Below are 16,790 nucleotides of genomic sequence, written 5' to 3'. Positions count from 1 at the left end.
GTCTGATTTCCGGCAGTGCATGGTGAGTTGCGAGTGTTCCAAGCAACTTCAATGCTAGGCCGGGCGTGGCCGTTAGCTTAATGTGGTGCGCCGGGGGTGGCTCATTCAGACCCGATGGGTATCAACCGCTAGCAACGGATGGTGCCACGTGCACGCAATCGCGGAGAGACCAGCACACTCCTAGCAGTTGTGAGCACAGACAACTGATGGGTCATTCGTGTGCGGAGAATGCAGACGCTGACATTACAAACGACAAACAACAATCTCTTGTGCAGGCCTCAGCACGGATCGCCTTACACTCCGTGCGAACATTCCCACTCACACCGCCAACATAAGGAATCCCTGCTTGTCGGGATCTCTTTCCCATGCGGTGCAGAGCGTTGCCTTCACTTCCGCCAGCCACACCTCCACCTACTGTCACTCTATCAGTGGCAGATCAAACGGCGAAGAATGAATCTACCGTACGCTTGGTTCCACGTTGCCCCAGCCCTTGCACAAGGCCTCCTTTCATGCATGCGGTTCCTGGTGTGCCAATCGGGTCGGCTGGCACGTCCTCCCCTGAACCTCCACCCTTCAACAACCCGCCACAGCACCCACAAGTTCAAAAATTGCACCCACGCAGTCACTAGTCCTACTTCAGCAGGCTCTTCACCACGGACTTGACGTTGAGCTTCTTGAGGTCCACGTACGTCTGGCCGCAGCCCACGAACATGACCGGTGCGCCGCTGGTGTACACCATGCTCAGCGCCGCGCCCACCTTCTCGTCAATCGTGTCAAACTTGGTGAGCACGATGCCATCAATGACGCCGCCGTGCCGCCGAGTCAACGCCGACCCGTCCGCCTGGCCGCGCCCCACCGCGCCTGTGCCCTCACCCGGCCCACCGGCGCCGGCTGTGGTGGGCGCCAGGTCCGACAGCGACTTGTTGAACTTGGTGAGCTGATCCACAGCGTCGTTGCCGACCAGCGCCTCGCCCACAAACAGCACCAGGTTGGGGTTGTTGAGGGAGATGAGGGTGGACAGCGCGCGCATGAGCGGCTGGTTGTCCTGCATGCGGCCCGCCGTGTCCACCAGTACCACGTGGACGCCGTCCTTCTCCGCCTGCCGCACAGCCTCGTACGCCACCTGACGGGCAAAGACAAGGCCACAACGGATACCATGTCAAGATGCTGGCCTTGCTCATTGCATCGCTGTCTTAAGGATACAGCCGGCAAGATGCACGCCCGCAACCGAGTGCGCCGCAGTAACCTGCAACCTGCAGGCCCCACCACGCGCTGTCCTCCTCACCTTGGCCGGATCCTTCTCGTAGCCGCGCTCGTACAGCGGCACCCGCAGGCGCGCGCAGTGCGTCTTCAGCTGCTCCACCGCACCTACGGCAGACGACGGCGGGGGCACCGAATCGTAAAGCCGCGATCGCTCCCAGCGCTACGGCAGCCAGAAGAACATATTTCACCCCTGGTACTTCTTGCAAAGCAGCTAGCAGCAGCTCTCACCCGCGCGGAAGGTGTCACAGGCCGCGATCATGACCTTGATGTTGTGACTGCCCAGCCAGTACGCGATCTTAGCCAGGTTGGTGGACTTGCCCACGCCGTTGACGCCGCAGAACACGATCACGTACGGCTTGCCGCGCGCCTGGAGACAGGAGAGCAAGACACACTGGTCAGAGCCTCAAACCAGCAGCGTCTTAAGGTCGCATGGCGTCATAAGTTTCAAGTCTCAGCTCCCGTCCAACAACCACAGGCGGCCTGTCGGCGACTCACTCACGTACTAGGACCACCATTGCCCCGCGCAGTGACTTCGCTGCTCAAATGTCGACCGCCGCCGCCCGCCAACAATACCGCAGACACACCCTATGCCCCACCACCGCCGCGCACCTGGCTCTTCTTAATGTCTAGCAGCACGTCCACGGAGCGCTTGTTGAGGATGCCGCTGAGCGCCTCCTCGAAGGCGTTGCGCACAAACGCCGCCACGCCCGTGAAGCCCGCCAGGCGCTGGCCCTCCAGGTTGCGGCCCACGCTGTCGCACACCTGCAGCAGCGGATACAAGGGGTCGCGGATGATGCGAATGTGCTCACGGTGATGAGACTCGAGGGCACACCGTGTGCGACTCAATGGAGTCTGGGTCGGGGCCTCTGACCACAAACGTTCGTGGCTTTGGATGCAGCGCCCGCTGCGGTGCAACGGACACGCTGTTCCGTCCCCTGAGCCGCTTTCCGCCTATGAGACGGCCGCGCCCCTCGCATGTCGGCAGTACATTCCCCTCGCTTCAACACCCAGACTCGTACAGCTTCCACCCATGTCCCCATCCATCCATCCCATCCCGTGCCCACTGACCACCCCACCCAGCACCCCTCTCGCACCATCCTACCAATCCCCATACCAACACCCCCACCACCTGCAACAGCGACTGACTCTCCCTCCCCGCCGCCCCACACCCCGCACACACCTGCGCCGCGATCTCTTCCGCCACGTTGCGCTCCATGAGCTTGCGCTTCATCTCCGCCAGCGCCGGCTCCACGTCCGCCCGGCTCAGCGCCGCCTTGCCCACCACGTTCATGGCCAGCGAGCTCACGAAGCTCGCCAGCAGGCCCTGCTTCTTGGGGGCAGCCGCCGCTGAGCCGGAGGCGCCCGCGCCGCTGCCGCCCCGGCCCCCGGCACCGTTGTTCAGGTCCTCGTCATCCTCAAACTCCGAGTCCTGTAGTGGCGTCGGGTGACGGTGTGGTGGTGGTGGTGACTGGAGTGCGTACATGGTGACGGCGCTATGCCCGCTTCCATTGGGCCGCAAAGCCGGCCCTCTCCGACTTTCGCCACCGTGCTACCTTTTCCATTCCATGTCTCCCTTCCTTATACATCATCCTCCATGCGCAACACCACGTTCAAGGATATCCTCTCGCACAGCCCAGCCCGTCGCCCACGTGGCACAATGACCCACAACCCACAACTCACGTCGTACTCGTCCTCCTCCACGTCCATGCGCGACACGCCCACGCCGCGGCCCTCGTCCTCTGTGGCCGAGGCCGAGGCGCCCGAGATCAGATCCATGTCCGAGGTACCAGGGCCGTCGCCGTCCTCCGTGTAGTCAATGCGCGTGGGCGTGTCGCCCTTGCCGCCTGACAGCATCGTGTTCCAGTTGCGCGCCTGGTAGACAGTGCGTACAGCAGGGTGTAGGTAAGGCGACATGCGTGACAACGCGCTGGCGGGTGCAGAAAGCGCTGTGGGGGCCTGCACATGTGTGCAACCCTGTCCATGGCTAGCTTCCAAAAGACCTTCCCGCACCTTCGCAACCGCAGGCCACCTCTAGCCCGCCATTGTTGCAGGCTGGCGATGAAACAAGCCAGCTGCGCCTCACCTTCTTGACCTTAGCCGCCGGCGCCTCCTCCTTCTTCTTGCCGGTGTCCGACACCTTAGCGCTGCCCGCGCCAGGCACCGGCCGGCCACGCACGCCACGCGTGCCGCGCCCCGCCATGCCCTTGGGCAGCTTGCTCACGTCGAAGGCCCGCACGTTGTCCTGTGGCGCCAAGAAGAACAAACACGCGTTTACGCGACCGGAAAGTACACATCGAGACCTGATGTTTCATTCCCAAACACGGCAATCAGATCAGGAGGAGCATGACAAAAGGTTACCGTAGTGCGCCTTGTGACTGCGCTACCCCACTCCTCGCGGCACGCCGTAACATGCCCCCCCCCTCCCCCACACACACACCTCATCGCCGTCCTCGCCGCCCGCGGAGCCGTCGCTCGTATTGCCAACTGTCCCGTTGGCAGCGCCCTTGCGGGCAGCACCGGCGTCGTCGTCGCCGCTGGCGTCCTTGCCTGCCTGTGTGCCCTTTTTGGCCTGGGCCCCCACCGCCTGGCTGCCAGTGCCCTGTGTTGGGCAGTCCACGCAAAAGGCACCATAACGCCAAAGGTTACGGCCGGTAAAAGCACCACACCAGACCACTTGCCCAATTGAGAGGCAGCAGAGGCAGCAAACGAGCCCCCTGTTTGAGCGCGTGTCCATCCTTTGATCTGACATCAGCACACCTGCTTGGCGTTCGCCGGAGGCCCGCTGCGCATCACCGGCTGCTTCTTGGCAGCGTCCGCGCGGGACTCCGCATCCCTGAGCAGCCGGTTGAACGTCTCATCGAACTGCCTGTAGCCGCGCTGCCCGGGTTTGTACACGTTCACAAACTCCTCCTTCACGTTTGACAGCAGCTCGTCCACATACAGCAGGGATAGCGTCTTCTGGTACACCGCGACGAAGACAAGCCCCAGGCCGTTGTGGAAAGTCCATTTCAGCGTTTGCGGGGCTCCCGACTTGGGGTTGAACGTGAAGGTGTTGTCACCTAGACGCTCCTCCAGTAGGCAGCCCCTGATTAGCGCGTTAATGGCTTCCAGAGGGTTGTGGCGCAGCGAAGTGAACTGCAGAGCCCACAAAATGGCGCCACCACGCTCAAATGCCAGTACATAGTCCAGCATCGTTGGGTGCTTTGCAGAAACAGCTCGTCACAGTTGGAGAAAAGGTGAATCGATCGTTTATTCTTCTCCAATACAAGCAAGGAAAGAAGCGGTAGGCGCGAGAGGTTGCAATGATAGCTATAGCTATGTTAGCGCAATACAGACATAAATGCGTGTGGAAGCTTCGGACCAGTCAAGTTGAAATGCCCGCTCACCTCATTCCCCGCATGTGACAACGTTGGCCCGCATGTAGCCTAGTATACCCCTGTATACATCATCTTCACGCATATTTGTCTTGTGCACACACGACTCGCAATCCCACAAAACGCGCAACACCCGGAGTTTTGACACGATTCCCCGCAATACTTTGCGCCAGACGACGCGCGCAGCACCTGCCCTTGCCATAAGCTGCGCTGAAAGGATGTCAGCAGACGAGTTCACTGTGCACCTGCATTGGCGTGGCGGTGCGCACACTGTAACCATCGCGCATGCTGACCCCACCCTCGAGGAGCTTGGTCGAGCCATCTGCGCCCAGTGCGGGGCCGCGCTCGAAACAGTGAAGCTGCTGGTGTCTGGGCGGAAGGGCTACATCGCTCCCGCGCAGGCGCCTGGCACCAAGGCGTCTGAGGCCGGTGAGTAAGGGTGATCCGAGAGGAACGGGGTTCACAGGGCCGCCGCCTCCCTCGTGGCAGGCGGGGCGTCTCTGTTTGCCTGACCTACGAACCTCACCACCCACGCGCCCGCCTCTGCACCCTCCCCAACCCCTCCCCAACCCCCACTCTCATGTCCCGTCCCCAACCGCTCTCGCACTCCCCTCCGCCAACCCCCACAGGCCTGGTACCTGGCTGTAGGCCGCTGCTGATTGCCTCCCGAGCTGAGGACGTGGACCAGGTGCGGCGGGCGCCACGCGACGCGACGCTCACCCGCGGCTTCGACGAGGAGCTGAAACGCGCCGCACGCCGCCGCCGCACCGCCACCGCAGCGCAGGCGCAGCCGCCGCGGGGTGAGCAGCAGGGCAGGGCAGGGCAGGCCGGGCAGGGAGGTGTGTGGTGTATGCGCGCATGGTGGTGGCGTACACCGTTAGGCAGGAAATGACGCTGTATCACATGCTCACCTAACCGCTGGTGGTGCTCCCGCTGCCGCCGCGCCCACAGCCGAGTACACGTTCGGCCGCTACGAGGCCTGGCAGGTTCCAGGGCTGCAACCGCCGCCCTCAGAAGCACTCAAGCTGCTGTACAGGTAGGTGGGCGGGCGGGCGGCAGCACCCCTGGATGCCGGTGTCTTAATGTCAAGCTGCACGATTGCCTGGTCCGGTTGTTTCCTGCTGCTGGTTACCGTCCCTTTTTGCTTACCTGCCTGCCCCCAGGCTGGCTAACGACCCCGGCATTCTGGGCATCATGGCGGCACACCGCTACAAAGTCGGGCTGCTGCGGGAGATGCCGCCGGAGGGCAAGGTGCGTGGGCGGCTGGGGCAGGCTGCTGCGGGTGCAAGTGGGTCATGGAGGTGGCTGGCAGGAGGAGCGGAGCAGGAGGCGCGTCCGCTGCACACGGCGAGCAGGGCGGTGCATGCCGGCATGCAGGCCGGCTGAGGATAGGGGTTTAGATGAGCCCACAACTTTTAGACTTTAGGGCAAAAGGGAGCGGGCACGCACGTGATGGGGGCAGCAAGGGCTTTGCATGCGCCGGGCTGCCGCTAGCCTTAGTCAGTGCCTAACCGCGTGTGTCCCCTGTGCCTAAACACGTGGTGGTGGGTAAAAGCAGGTGGGCATCTCGCCGGTGTGTGTTCTGGGCCTCAACACCAACGCCGGCCAGAGCATTGACCTACGACTGCGCACCGATGACCTCAAGGTGTGTGTGGGTGTGGATGTGGGTGTGGGTGTGACGGCTGGGCACACGCTTATTGTTGCCATGACGCCACAAACAATGCTTCACCCTGGTATCTGCACCACAACACCGCCATGTCTGCTGTGCAGGGCTTCCGAAAGTACGAGCGCATCCGCGAGACGCTCATCCACGAGCTGGCCCACAACGAGTTCAGCGAGCATGGCGCCGACTTCAAGGAGCTCAACTCGCGCCTGGGTCGCGAGTGCGCGGCCATAAACGCCAGGTGCGTGCGGGCCTGCGTGTGTGCGTGCGTGTGTGCGTGCGTACCTGCGTGCGTGGGTGCGTGTCGACGTGTGTGGGCGCGTAGTTGCGTGCTCGGGTGCGTGCGTGCGTTTGGAGGCTGGCGGTAGTTAGTGCAGTGTGGGGCGGCCCTGTGAACGGCGTCATGGGGCTGTGTCGTGAGCGTCTTGAGCTGCGTTGCGCAGACCTCCCATCCTCGTCAACGGGGGAAACGCCCACAATGTGTGCAAACCACATCTGATACACTCATACTCGCTTGCACTACCCGCCGGCGGCCACTAGGTACTCGAGCGGCCACGCCGTGCTGGACGCCGCGGCGGCGGCGGGCGGCCACGGCGGCGCGGACGGCGACACCCGGGCCTCCGAGCTGGACGCCGTGTGGCTGGCGGATGAGGATGGCGTCATGGCGGCCACGGCGCGCATGTCCGGCCGCACGCTGCGACAGCTGGCGGCGGCGGGAGGGGCGGCAGGGAAAGGGGCGGCAGGAGGAGCGGTAGCAGGAGCAGCGGCAGCAGGAAGAGGTTTGGCAGGGACGGGAGCAGCGCGGGTTCTGCCGCCGCGGCTTGTGGCGGCCGCGGCGGCGCTGCAGCGCAGCCAGGAGCAGCAGCAGCGGGCACGGCAGGAGGTCGCTGCGGCCGCGGCCGCGGCCGTCGCCAGCGGCAGTGCCTTGCCTGCGCCTCTTGGCCTGGCTGCTGACGCGGCGCCGGGCACACCCCAGCTCGCAAACACCACTGGCATCAGCGGCACCAACGGTGGCGACACACTGATGCAGGAGGCGGAAGCGATGCAGCAGGGCGAGGGCTCCGGCTCGGACTCTGGCTCGGTCACGGGCTCAGCTGATGGGGCTGACGAGGACGTGCGGCGGTTTGAGCACTTTGATGCGGACACGGCGGCGGCGGAGGCGGCCATGCGACGACTGGAAGGCGGCGGAGGCGGAGGCGCGGGCGAGGCCGAGGCTGAGGGAGAGGGCGAGGTTGTGAAGGGAGACGTTGGCGGCGTGGCTGGCGGCGGCGCTGTGGATATGGTGCAGGAGGAGGCGGTGGCGGCGGTGCCGCCTGCTGCGGATGCTGCAGGCGGCGTGCCAGCCGCTGGCGGCGACAGCGCTCGTGGCGCACACGCAAGCCGCGATGATGGCGTCGATGGAAGCCTTGCGGATCTCATGGACGTGGATGTCTCTGGCGCCCACGCCGCAGCGCTTGCTGCGCCCCCGGCAGCGACTGCACCGGCACCAGCGCCAGCGGTAGCAGCCGCAACGGATGCAACGTTGGGTGGTCCCGCTGCCGCAGCGGCCGCACCGCCGGCCGTGGCGCACGCACCTGCGGCACTGCCGCAGCCGCCGCCTGCTCTCGTGCGGCTGGCGCTCACTCCGCCGCCAGAGCTGGCCCCTGCAGCCGCCGCCGCCGCTGGCGACGGCGGCTCTGCCGACGGCGCCGCCTCTAGCTCGTCAGAGGACGTCGTGCAACAGAAGCTGCGGCAGGCCTGGGCCGCAGTAACACAGCTGGCGGCGGCGCCGGCGGCGACGCCAAGTGACGTCGTCGCTGCGCTTGACACATTGGAGACCATGTTGGGCAACGCGGCCCATTTTCCGGGGGAGGACAAGTACCGGCGGGTGCGGCTGGGCAACGGCGCGTTCCAGAAGCGGGTGGGGCGGCTGCCGGGCGGCACGGCGCTGCTGCGTGTGGCAGGATTCGTGGAGGAGGTGGAGGGAGCTAGTGTGGGAGGAGGAGGGGCAGGAGGGGCAGGGGTAGGAGGGGCTGCGGGAGGGGAGGCGGTGCTGAGGCTGCGGCGGAATGACCCAGGGCTGCTGTGGCTGGTGGTGTCGGTGGTGCGGGAGGCGCGCGGGCAGGCCGAGGCGCAGCTGGCGGCGGCGGCGGCGGCAGGTTGTGCAGGAGCGGGCGCGGGTGGTGCGCGGGCGCAAGCGGAGTGAGCAGGTACACGAACGCGTATGTATGAGGCAGTGAGCAGCGATGGTGAGGGCCAGGACAAGGGCCCCACGCGCAGTTCTCTCGGCATGGGTTAGGGTTAGCTGACCAGGTTGTGGACTGTTCGGGGTTCAGATAATATAATAAATGTAGCATAACGCTGCACGCAGCACCCACATGGATAGGCTTCTCGCTGGCAGCGAACGCTCCCCTCACTTCGGAGGTGTTGCAGTTTTAGACACGTCCAACAACGACTTGAACTTGTTCAAGGTTGAAGGGTAGCCCATTGCACGGCCTACGCTCTATGCATAGCATGTACTCTTCTGTTGTGGGAAGGGCGCCCAGCAAGTCAAGCTTCGGGAACGCAAGGTAGTTGCCATTACGGCGTTTTCGCAGCCCCTGGGCGGACCGGGGCTTGTGTAGCATAACTCAGACGACCTCAGGAAGCTGTTGGGCGCGGCTGAATGTGGCAGGCGGCAACCGGCTCCACGCTACTCACCAGCGCCACCATCATCGCCAGCGGTTGTGCGTTATGGCCGGCCCTCTCCAGCAGCGGCGAGGGCGGGTATCAGCTGAGCGGGATCGCGCGCACAGCCATTAATGTGGTCCTTGCCGGCTTCGGCATGGCCTGCTGGCTGCATGCCTCCCACCCCCACGCCCGCCTTGACGGTGCCGGCACCCACCACCTCGTCGCCGCGTCTGCAGCAGCAGCTGCACAGCAAGTGCCGCAGCAGGCAGCTGCCGCCGCCGCTGCCGATGACGACAACGATGATGATGATGATAACGACGATGACGAGGACAAGGAGGGTCGGGACGACGATGTGACACGCGACCCAGTGCTGAGCCAGCTGACGCCGTACCGGGCAGTGCGGATGTGCAGCTGCGCCTACCGGCCCCTGGCTGAGGAGTGGGATGCGCTGGTGAACATGGACGGCGCGTTTGTGCTGGAGCAGCAACAGTGGCAGCGGGGTCAGCAAGGCCATCAGGATGAACGCGGGTGGGAGGAGAGGGGCAGCCCTTGCCCGGGCTGTGGCCGCAGCAGTGCGGCCAGCGGCGGCAATAGCAGCAGCAGCACTAGCAGCACCAGCAGCGCTAGCAGCAGCAGTTGCTACTTCCATCCCACGGTGGAGGTGCTACCGGACGTTGGGCCGGCCCATCATCACTGCCACGCCGCCAGCACAGATCCCGCCGTGGGGCCGGAGGCTCCGTCTGCAGCTGCAGCTGCTACTGCCGCCAATGCTGCGGCGGTGTTGCCGGCTGGGCACCGCGTGCTGGTGCTGACGCCCTCGGATCACGTGCTACAGCTCGTGGCACGGGCACAAAGCAGCGCAGGACTGCCCACCTGTCATGAATCTGCAACAGCAGAAGCGGAAACAGAAGCAGCAGAAGCGGCACCGTGCGCAGCAGTTTCGGCGGCACAGCCGGCCCGTACGGAGCCGTCGGCCTGGCCAGATGCTACCGCGAGCTGCAGCCCCCCGGGTGTGTGGCACTGCGCGGACGAGTGGGACCGCGACCCCGAGCGCTCATGGGCACACGCCACCGCTCCCGCCGCAGCGTCACCGGTGCCTCCGGCCGCCTCCAACTCAGCCCCGCATCCACCGCAGTCACAAACGCGGCAGTCAACGCAACCCTTGCCAGGGCTGCTGACCCAGCCGCAGCACACCATGCCGCAACCGCAGTCGCAGCCTGCGGCGCTGAGTGCACGCCCCTGTCCGCCACCGCCGCCACCCCCAGTGACAGTTGTGGTGGTGATTCGCGGCACTGACCCGGACGTGTTGAGCAATGTGGTGGCGGACCTGCAGCTAGTGGCAGACAACCTGCTTGGGGGCGGCGGAGGAAGGGAAGGAGGAGGCGCTAAACCGTATAATGTGCACGATGTGAACTGCGTGGAGGACAAGCAGCAGCAGCAGCGGCAGCAGCAGCAGCAGCAGCAGCAGCAGCAGCAGCAGCGGCAACCTGGGGTGGGGTGGGCTGTGGCGCAGGTGTGCCGGCGCATGCTGCGCGTGGTCTCCAACGCAGTGGGCGCCCTCGCGGCCCTGTCCACGTCACGCCCAGCACAACAGCAGCAAAAGCAACAGCAAAAGCTGTACACACACGGCGGCAGCCTACCGCATCTGGCAGCAGCAGCAACAACAGCAGCAGGAGTGGGGGTGGGGGCGGCGCGGGGGCACGTGGGTGTGGCGCCGATGCGCCAGGCGGTGCTGGCGGAGGTGGTGGCGGCGCTGCACCGCCAGTGCGACAGGCTGCAGGCGCACGGGGTGGCGCTGCGGCCGGCCGGGGGCGGAGCCGCCGCGGCCGGACCCAGGGCCAGGGCCTGCGGCGGCAGCACCAGTGGCGGCGGCGGCGGTGTGCGGCTACGTGTGGTGCTGACGGGGCACTCGCTGGGTGGATATCTGGCCCAGGTGCGTGTGCAGGTCACAGCTAAGCTTGTACTTTGCGGTTGACGTCACCTATCACAAAACGTCGCACAGCGTGGTTGTTGTGTGGCGTCCACCACTCAGACCACCACTTCCTCACAGCTACGCGCTCACCCAATCCGCCACCCAACCCGCCACCCAACCCACCACCCAACCCGCCACCCAACTCGCCACCCAACCCGCCACCCAACCCGCCACCCAACCCACCACCCAACTCGCCACCCAACTCACCACCCAACCCACCACCCAACCCGCCACCCAACCCGCCATCCAACTCGCCACCCAACCCGCTTCCCGACCTGTCACCCAACCCACCACCCAACCCGCCACCCAACCCACCACCCAACTCGCCACCCAACTCACCACCCAACCCACCACCCAACCCGCCACCCAACCCGCCATCCAACTCGCCACCCAACCCGCTTCCCGACCTGTCAGGCGGTGGCGCTGCAGCTCATGGCGGCGCGCCGGCTCGCAGCCGCCTCCACCACCGCCGCCAACAGCTGCGACAGTAGTGCCATCAACCCCACCAGCGGCAACGGCGGCGCGGGCGGAGGTGCGGATGCCGCGCTGCTGCTGGCGCTGGGTCTGTGTGAGCGTGTGGAGGTGGAGGTGGTGCGCTGCCTGGCCTTCGACTCGCCGGGACTGCTGCCTGCAGACCTGCAGCTGGTGGCGCGACACCGCCTGGTGCCGGCGGAGATGCGGGTGAGTGCCGGGAATCCGGGAGCAGTAGGTGCGGCGTGCGGCCTTGACACCGTGCCCCGCTGCCCTAGCACCGGCTAGACGTAGGTGGGTGATGGTTTGCTTCATAACACAGCCTTGCCGTTGTGTGTCTGGCTGCAGCGTGTGCTCCACGCGTACATGGCACATCCCAACCCCATCAACATGCTGGGGGCGAGGGCGGTGCCGACGGGCGCGGCGGTGGCAGCATCAGCTGAGCTATGTGGCCGGGTGGAGGAGAGTGGTGACGGCGGCCGTGGCGGCCGTGCCGGCCAGAGCGCGGAGCTGCCGCGGCGGCAGCTACTGATGACGATGTATCACGTGGTGGCGCCGACGGAGGACACGTGGACCTACCTCTTCAGGTGCACCACCGCGGCTGTTGGCAGGTTGGTGTTGTCAAGTGGCGAGGGACGCAGCGAGGCGGTTGCAGACGTGCCGGGATAATCCCTGGCGTGCGTATCACACGCTGAGACGGGGTGTCAGAGCAAGAACACGCTTTGCTTGTGTATCATTGCGGCACGTCTCATCCTCCATGGTGTACTCCCTTACATTCCATGGCGGTGACGCGGTGTGCTCGCAGGATTGTTGCCTACGATGCCGCGGTCACTTGCCTCGCAGCTTCTCTGACGGCGGCGGTGTTCGCGGCCGGAGCAGCCGCCGCCTGGGGTGTGGCCCGGGCCGCAGCCGGGGTGCCCGCCCTCAGAGGCAGCACCGAAGGCGGCGGAGCCGTGGCGGCGGCGGAGACTGGGAGTGCTGACCTGGGCGGCGGTGGTGGCGGCGACGCCTCGATCGCCAGGGCTGGCGGACACCCCAGCAGCACCAACGCTGCTGCAGCCTCGGCGGCCGCCACCGCCGCCTGGCGTGGGGGCTACACACATGGTGGCGTTGCCAGTGGGGGTAACGGCACGGCGGCGGGTGGCGTGGGGCCTAGTGCTGGCGTGGCCGGCAGGGCGACTGCGCTGGCGCTGGCGGCCGTGGGAGCCGCACGTGGCTGCGTGCGCAAGGCGGCATCTGCGGGCTTGGCCGCGCTTTCTGCCGCCGCTGGCGTCCTGCAATCACAGGTGGGTTCAGGGTGGGGACAGGGCAGTGTCGGCGCCTCGGCGAGTGGTTGGGGACGGTGGCCTTCCTCGTGGCCGTGACCTGCAGATCTGCGCCCAGGGGTGCGCCTTGTGTGGGCAAGCAGCAGCACGGCAGCACCCTGCGTGAGGGCATGCAAGCCGCTGGCGACCCCATTAACGCGGCCCTGCCTCACTGCCTGTACTGTCTTACCTCCCGACCTGCATGCACACGTGCACACGCACAGCCTCCCACGCACACGCATCTGCATGTGCGGTTTTCGATTCCCTTACACATTCAAACCACGCGTACACACATACTCACTGACGCAAATGCAGGCGCAGGAGCAGCTGCAGCACCACAGCACTGACAGCCTGGCTCTGGGGCTGCGAGGCGCCCCAGCCGGCGCTGCCGCGGTCGAGGCTGCTGCCGCTATTCGTGCGGCGGCCCCGACCAGCACTTGCGCTCCGGTAGCTCCGGAGGGCAGTCCCTGTGGCGTGTGTGGTCGCCATGGCAGCAAGACTGGCATCTGTGGCAGTGGCGGCAGCACCAACAGCTTTAGAAACAGTGGCAAAGGCGCTGCTGGCGACCGGCCGGCCGTTGTGCGCATGCAGAGCTGGCCGGAATGGGGCATGGGTGTGTCAGGCCTTCGGCAGGCCGCGGTGGCGGCGGCGCGGGTGGTGGCGGTGCCGTCGCCGCTGTGCCGTCGCAACATTGGCTTCAAGTGCGTGTTCATGTCGCGGCAGCAGCACACATGCGATGCATACGCCGCGGAAGAGGGATACGAGAGGCAGTAGCTCACTAGCGCGGCAACGGTAGACATAGGCGACCCCACCTTCGCAGTGGCCGTACGAACGTTAGATGTTTAAGACAGTTGGTGGTTGTGGTTGTTTTTTATGGTTGTGCACGCACACGCGGTGCTTCGAAGTGCCGTTGTTACTGTTTCAAAAGCACCTCATGCACTTGGTGAACGACAGACAGCAGGATGACACAGTAACACAAAGGCTTGGGCCAGTCGCAGGGTCCGGAAGCATGCAGGTGACGCGGCGGGTGACTGAGGGGTTTGGGTGACTGAGGCAGACTGTGCAGGATCAGGATGACACATACACAGGAAGGACCGGGCTTGGTAGGCCCGCCAGAGGCCGCCATGTGAGTTTGAAGGTATGCAATACAATCTCTTAGCCGCTCCAGGCGACGTTGGAGTGCACCATTTGATGGGATGGGGTTGTCGATGGTGGGATGAGTGGCGTGGCGCAATGGTAGACAGGGCCGAACTTCAAGCCACGGATTCTTACGCAATCTCGTCTGCAGAGTTTTTTATTCATCAATGCATTCCTGTTAGCGACACTAAGGGGGGAACCGAGAGCTCCCGCACAAATTTGCCCAAAGGAATTTAACACGCCGCTCCCGACACTGGCGAGTGACACCACAGTTTTCTTACTTTGGTACACATGTCGAAAGGCGTGCCCATCTCTCAGCGACCCGAGCTGGCGGGAGCCCCGCTGCAGTCCCGGTTAGATGCCGTCTTTGGCGCGCTCGGCGGACTAGCGCCAGCCCAAGCCTCTGTCCCTGTGCAAGAAGCGCCGGCATGGTCGCTGCGCTCAGAGGTGCAGCCTTTCCGCTCGGGGCAGGGAATCGAGGACTATAAGTATAGCTCCGATGAGGAGGAGGACGAACGCGAGGGACTCAAGCCGGTCATGCCCAGTCGGCTAGTCGACTCCGACGAAGAGGAGGACGCTGGGGGGTGTGCGGGGCGGAAGCCAGGTGCGCCGACAGCGGACCCGGACGCGGATGATGGGGGTGTTGCGGCGGAGCAGCGCGCGGCGCGTGAGAAGGAGCGGCTACGAGCATCCCTGGCCTCTCGCCGGGCCTTTGAGGCCGAGGCGGAGGAAGATGAGTACGACCGCTTTGCCACCGGCACCTACAGCCTGCGCAGCCGGGGAGCGGAAGACAAGCCGCCTGGCTTTACGGAGGTGAGGGGCCGGGTGCAGTGGGTGCGGGCGCCAGGGGCTGGGACACCGACAAAGCCAGGCTGTTCATAGGATTCGCGTCGTGGAAAAGCTGTGACAGAGGGTCTCAACAGTCAGCGTGACGGGCCGGGGGAGTTCTGCCCTCACGCCTGTTGGCACGGTGCGGGTCCCCTGGTGCCACTGCCGCTACTACCTTCAGACACCGGCTTGCCATCCGACAGCAACAACTGCTTTGGCTGTTGCAAACCCTGCAGGTGCCTCTCGAGAGCGCTTGGGAGCGCATGCACGCCCGACTGGAGCAGCAGCGACAGCAGCAGGCGGGCCAGCCGCAGGTGGCCGACAGCGGCGAGGCTATCGCTGCACCCACGGACATGGAGCAGGATGCGCCGGCGCCGGCGCCAGCGCCGACCACCAAGGGCGGCGGGGACGCGGGCGAAGACGCAGTTGCGGAGGCTAGCGGTGCTGCAACCGCAGTGCGCAAGAGGACACGTGGAGGCGACGGGCTGAACGCCGGGGCCCGGCTGTTTCAGGCCGCGGCAGCGGCGGCGGGCGCGCGACGGGGTGCGGCCGCGGATGGAGGCGCTGGGGAAGCAGGGAAGGAGGGCGGTGCTGGCGCAGCTGATGCGTCGCCGAGTGGGCGGACGGCAGGGGTGTCGCCGGTGATGGAGGTGGAGGCGGCGGCCAAGCCGCGGCAGCGTGGCGGGCGGCGCGTGCAGTGGGCGGACTCAGGGGCACCCGATTGGTGAGTGGTGGATTCCTGTAGAGGGAAAGCCGTGCTTTTGTAAGGAGTGTGTGGCGAGGGTGGGCGGTTGGGTATCCACATGCCCTGACAGGTTGCGCCTTTGTTCTCAGTGAGCGAGTCAAGACATACAGAGCCTAACTAAGTAGAGCCCCATTGCCATGCTGCAGGCCTGAGGATGCAGGGGACGGCGGCGGCGACGACGGCGGCGGTGGCGGCCGCGGGAGGGGCGGCCGCGGCCGCGGCGGGCGGTTGCGACTGGACTGGCTGCGACGCGGCTTTGTGCCGGACCATGTGCGCAACCCGCACAAGTACACTGTGTAAGTCTAGGTGTGCGTGGTGTACACAGTGGGCCGCACAGTGGGGCGTAGGGGCAGCCGCTGCACAGCATCGCGGCAGGCACACAGTGCTCGGCATGTCCTTACCCAGCGTCAGCACTGACCTGAGGCTGTGCGTGTGTGTACGTATGTGGACTGCAGATACACGTTTGACGAGCCCATAACGGTGGGCGGCGGCGAGCGCGGCAACGGCCGCAACGGCCACCGTGGAGATGGTGGCGGCCGCCGGCGTGGCGGCGCCGCCACGGACGCCGCTGACGCGGTGGAAATGCGACAGGTCGGTCGGCCTCGTGGCGGCATTGTGCTCGTGTGGTTTGCTTTTATTGCTGTACCACAATCATTGTTGTTGCTTCCAAGGTGGCGCACCGCTATCCTCAATACCTTTGCCTGGGCCCGTCGCAACAGGCGCTGGCTGACACCCGGAGTGCGCTGGCGGCCTCTGACGCGGCGGAGCACGACCCAGAGCGCGTGGAGACAACCTTCGGCAGCGGCATCGCCTTCCGGCCGCGCACACAGCGGCAGCAGCAGCAGCAGCAGCAGCAGCAGCAGCAGCAGCAGGATAAGCAGGATGGGGACGGCAAGGAGGCGGCAGCCCAGGAGGAGGGCAAGGAGAAGGCGGGCGAAAGGCGGCCAGGAAGAGGGGCAGTGGCGGCGGCGGCAGCAGCAGCGGCTACTGGCGTGCTGCGCGGGGCGGCTTTCGCGGATCCAGACGCGGATGTGGGCGCGGACGCTGATGCAGGGGTTGCGGGAGGGGCGGGGTCCGGGAGGAGCGGCGGCTTGGCGGTGCGGGGCGGCGGGCGGCGGCACCTGCGAGCGCGCCGCGCGACTGAGGAGGACGATGGGCCTGGGACAGACACGATGCAGGAGAGCTGAGGACTGGGGTATTGTGCAGATGGGAAGAGAGGTGCAGGTACTGCAGGGGTTGTCCGGGGACCAGAGTTACGGTGGTGCCGGTTGGTCGGCACAGCAGGTGCATCGGCCGTCACGGGCGTCGTCACGGTGTAACGCTTGGATGCATGCTTTGGCCCAGCGCTCGTTTGCATATTGTGTCGTGTGAATAGCACACGCAT

General features: G+C 65.6%; 4 protein-coding genes across 4 annotated transcripts; 3 read left to right on the top strand and 1 right to left on the bottom strand.

The window, feature by feature from the left end:
* Positions 1–231: 231 nt before the first annotated feature.
* Positions 232–4,588, bottom strand: CHLRE_16g683950v5 (uncharacterized protein). The gene is made up of 9 exons (XM_043071501.1): positions 4,021–4,588; positions 3,701–3,862; positions 3,347–3,505; positions 2,944–3,135; positions 2,444–2,692; positions 1,873–2,025; positions 1,492–1,630; positions 1,286–1,368; positions 232–1,123 (listed from the first exon to the last, which is right to left on the bottom strand). Exons 1-9 carry the CDS (start codon positions 4,453–4,455, stop codon positions 632–634), a joined length of 2,064 nt encoding a protein of 687 aa, XP_042915962.1. The 5' UTR covers positions 4,456–4,588; the 3' UTR covers positions 232–631.
* Positions 4,589–4,690: 102 nt separating this feature from the next.
* Positions 4,691–8,756, top strand: CHLRE_16g684000v5 (uncharacterized protein). Its single transcript, XM_043071504.1, has 7 exons — positions 4,691–5,066; positions 5,267–5,437; positions 5,589–5,673; positions 5,801–5,888; positions 6,196–6,282; positions 6,408–6,541; positions 6,841–8,756. The coding sequence occupies exons 1-7, from the start codon at positions 4,856–4,858 to the stop codon at positions 8,483–8,485; spliced, it is 2,421 nt and encodes an 806-aa protein (XP_042915961.1). The 5' UTR covers positions 4,691–4,855; the 3' UTR covers positions 8,486–8,756.
* A 54-nt stretch (positions 8,757–8,810) lies between these two features.
* On the top strand, positions 8,811–13,966 carry CHLRE_16g684022v5 (uncharacterized protein). Its single transcript, XM_043071505.1, has 5 exons — positions 8,811–10,882; positions 11,336–11,602; positions 11,741–12,003; positions 12,198–12,678; positions 13,012–13,966. The coding sequence occupies exons 1-5, from the start codon at positions 8,945–8,947 to the stop codon at positions 13,468–13,470; spliced, it is 3,408 nt and encodes a 1,135-aa protein (XP_042915960.1). The 5' UTR covers positions 8,811–8,944; the 3' UTR covers positions 13,471–13,966.
* Positions 13,967–14,020: 54 nt separating this feature from the next.
* Positions 14,021–16,737, top strand: CHLRE_16g684050v5 (uncharacterized protein). Its single transcript, XM_043071507.1, has 5 exons — positions 14,021–14,646; positions 14,898–15,385; positions 15,553–15,702; positions 15,862–15,997; positions 16,126–16,737. The coding sequence occupies exons 1-5, from the start codon at positions 14,125–14,127 to the stop codon at positions 16,591–16,593; spliced, it is 1,764 nt and encodes a 587-aa protein (XP_042915959.1). The 5' UTR covers positions 14,021–14,124; the 3' UTR covers positions 16,594–16,737.
* The last annotated feature ends 53 nt before the right edge of the window (positions 16,738–16,790 follow it).

Source organism: Chlamydomonas reinhardtii, chromosome 16, assembly GCF_000002595.2.
Source record: "Chlamydomonas reinhardtii strain CC-503 cw92 mt+ chromosome 16, whole genome shotgun sequence".
Lineage (NCBI taxonomy): Eukaryota > Viridiplantae > Chlorophyta > Chlorophyceae > Chlamydomonadales > Chlamydomonadaceae > Chlamydomonas > Chlamydomonas reinhardtii.
This window is presented reverse-complemented; position numbering and strand designations above follow the sequence as displayed.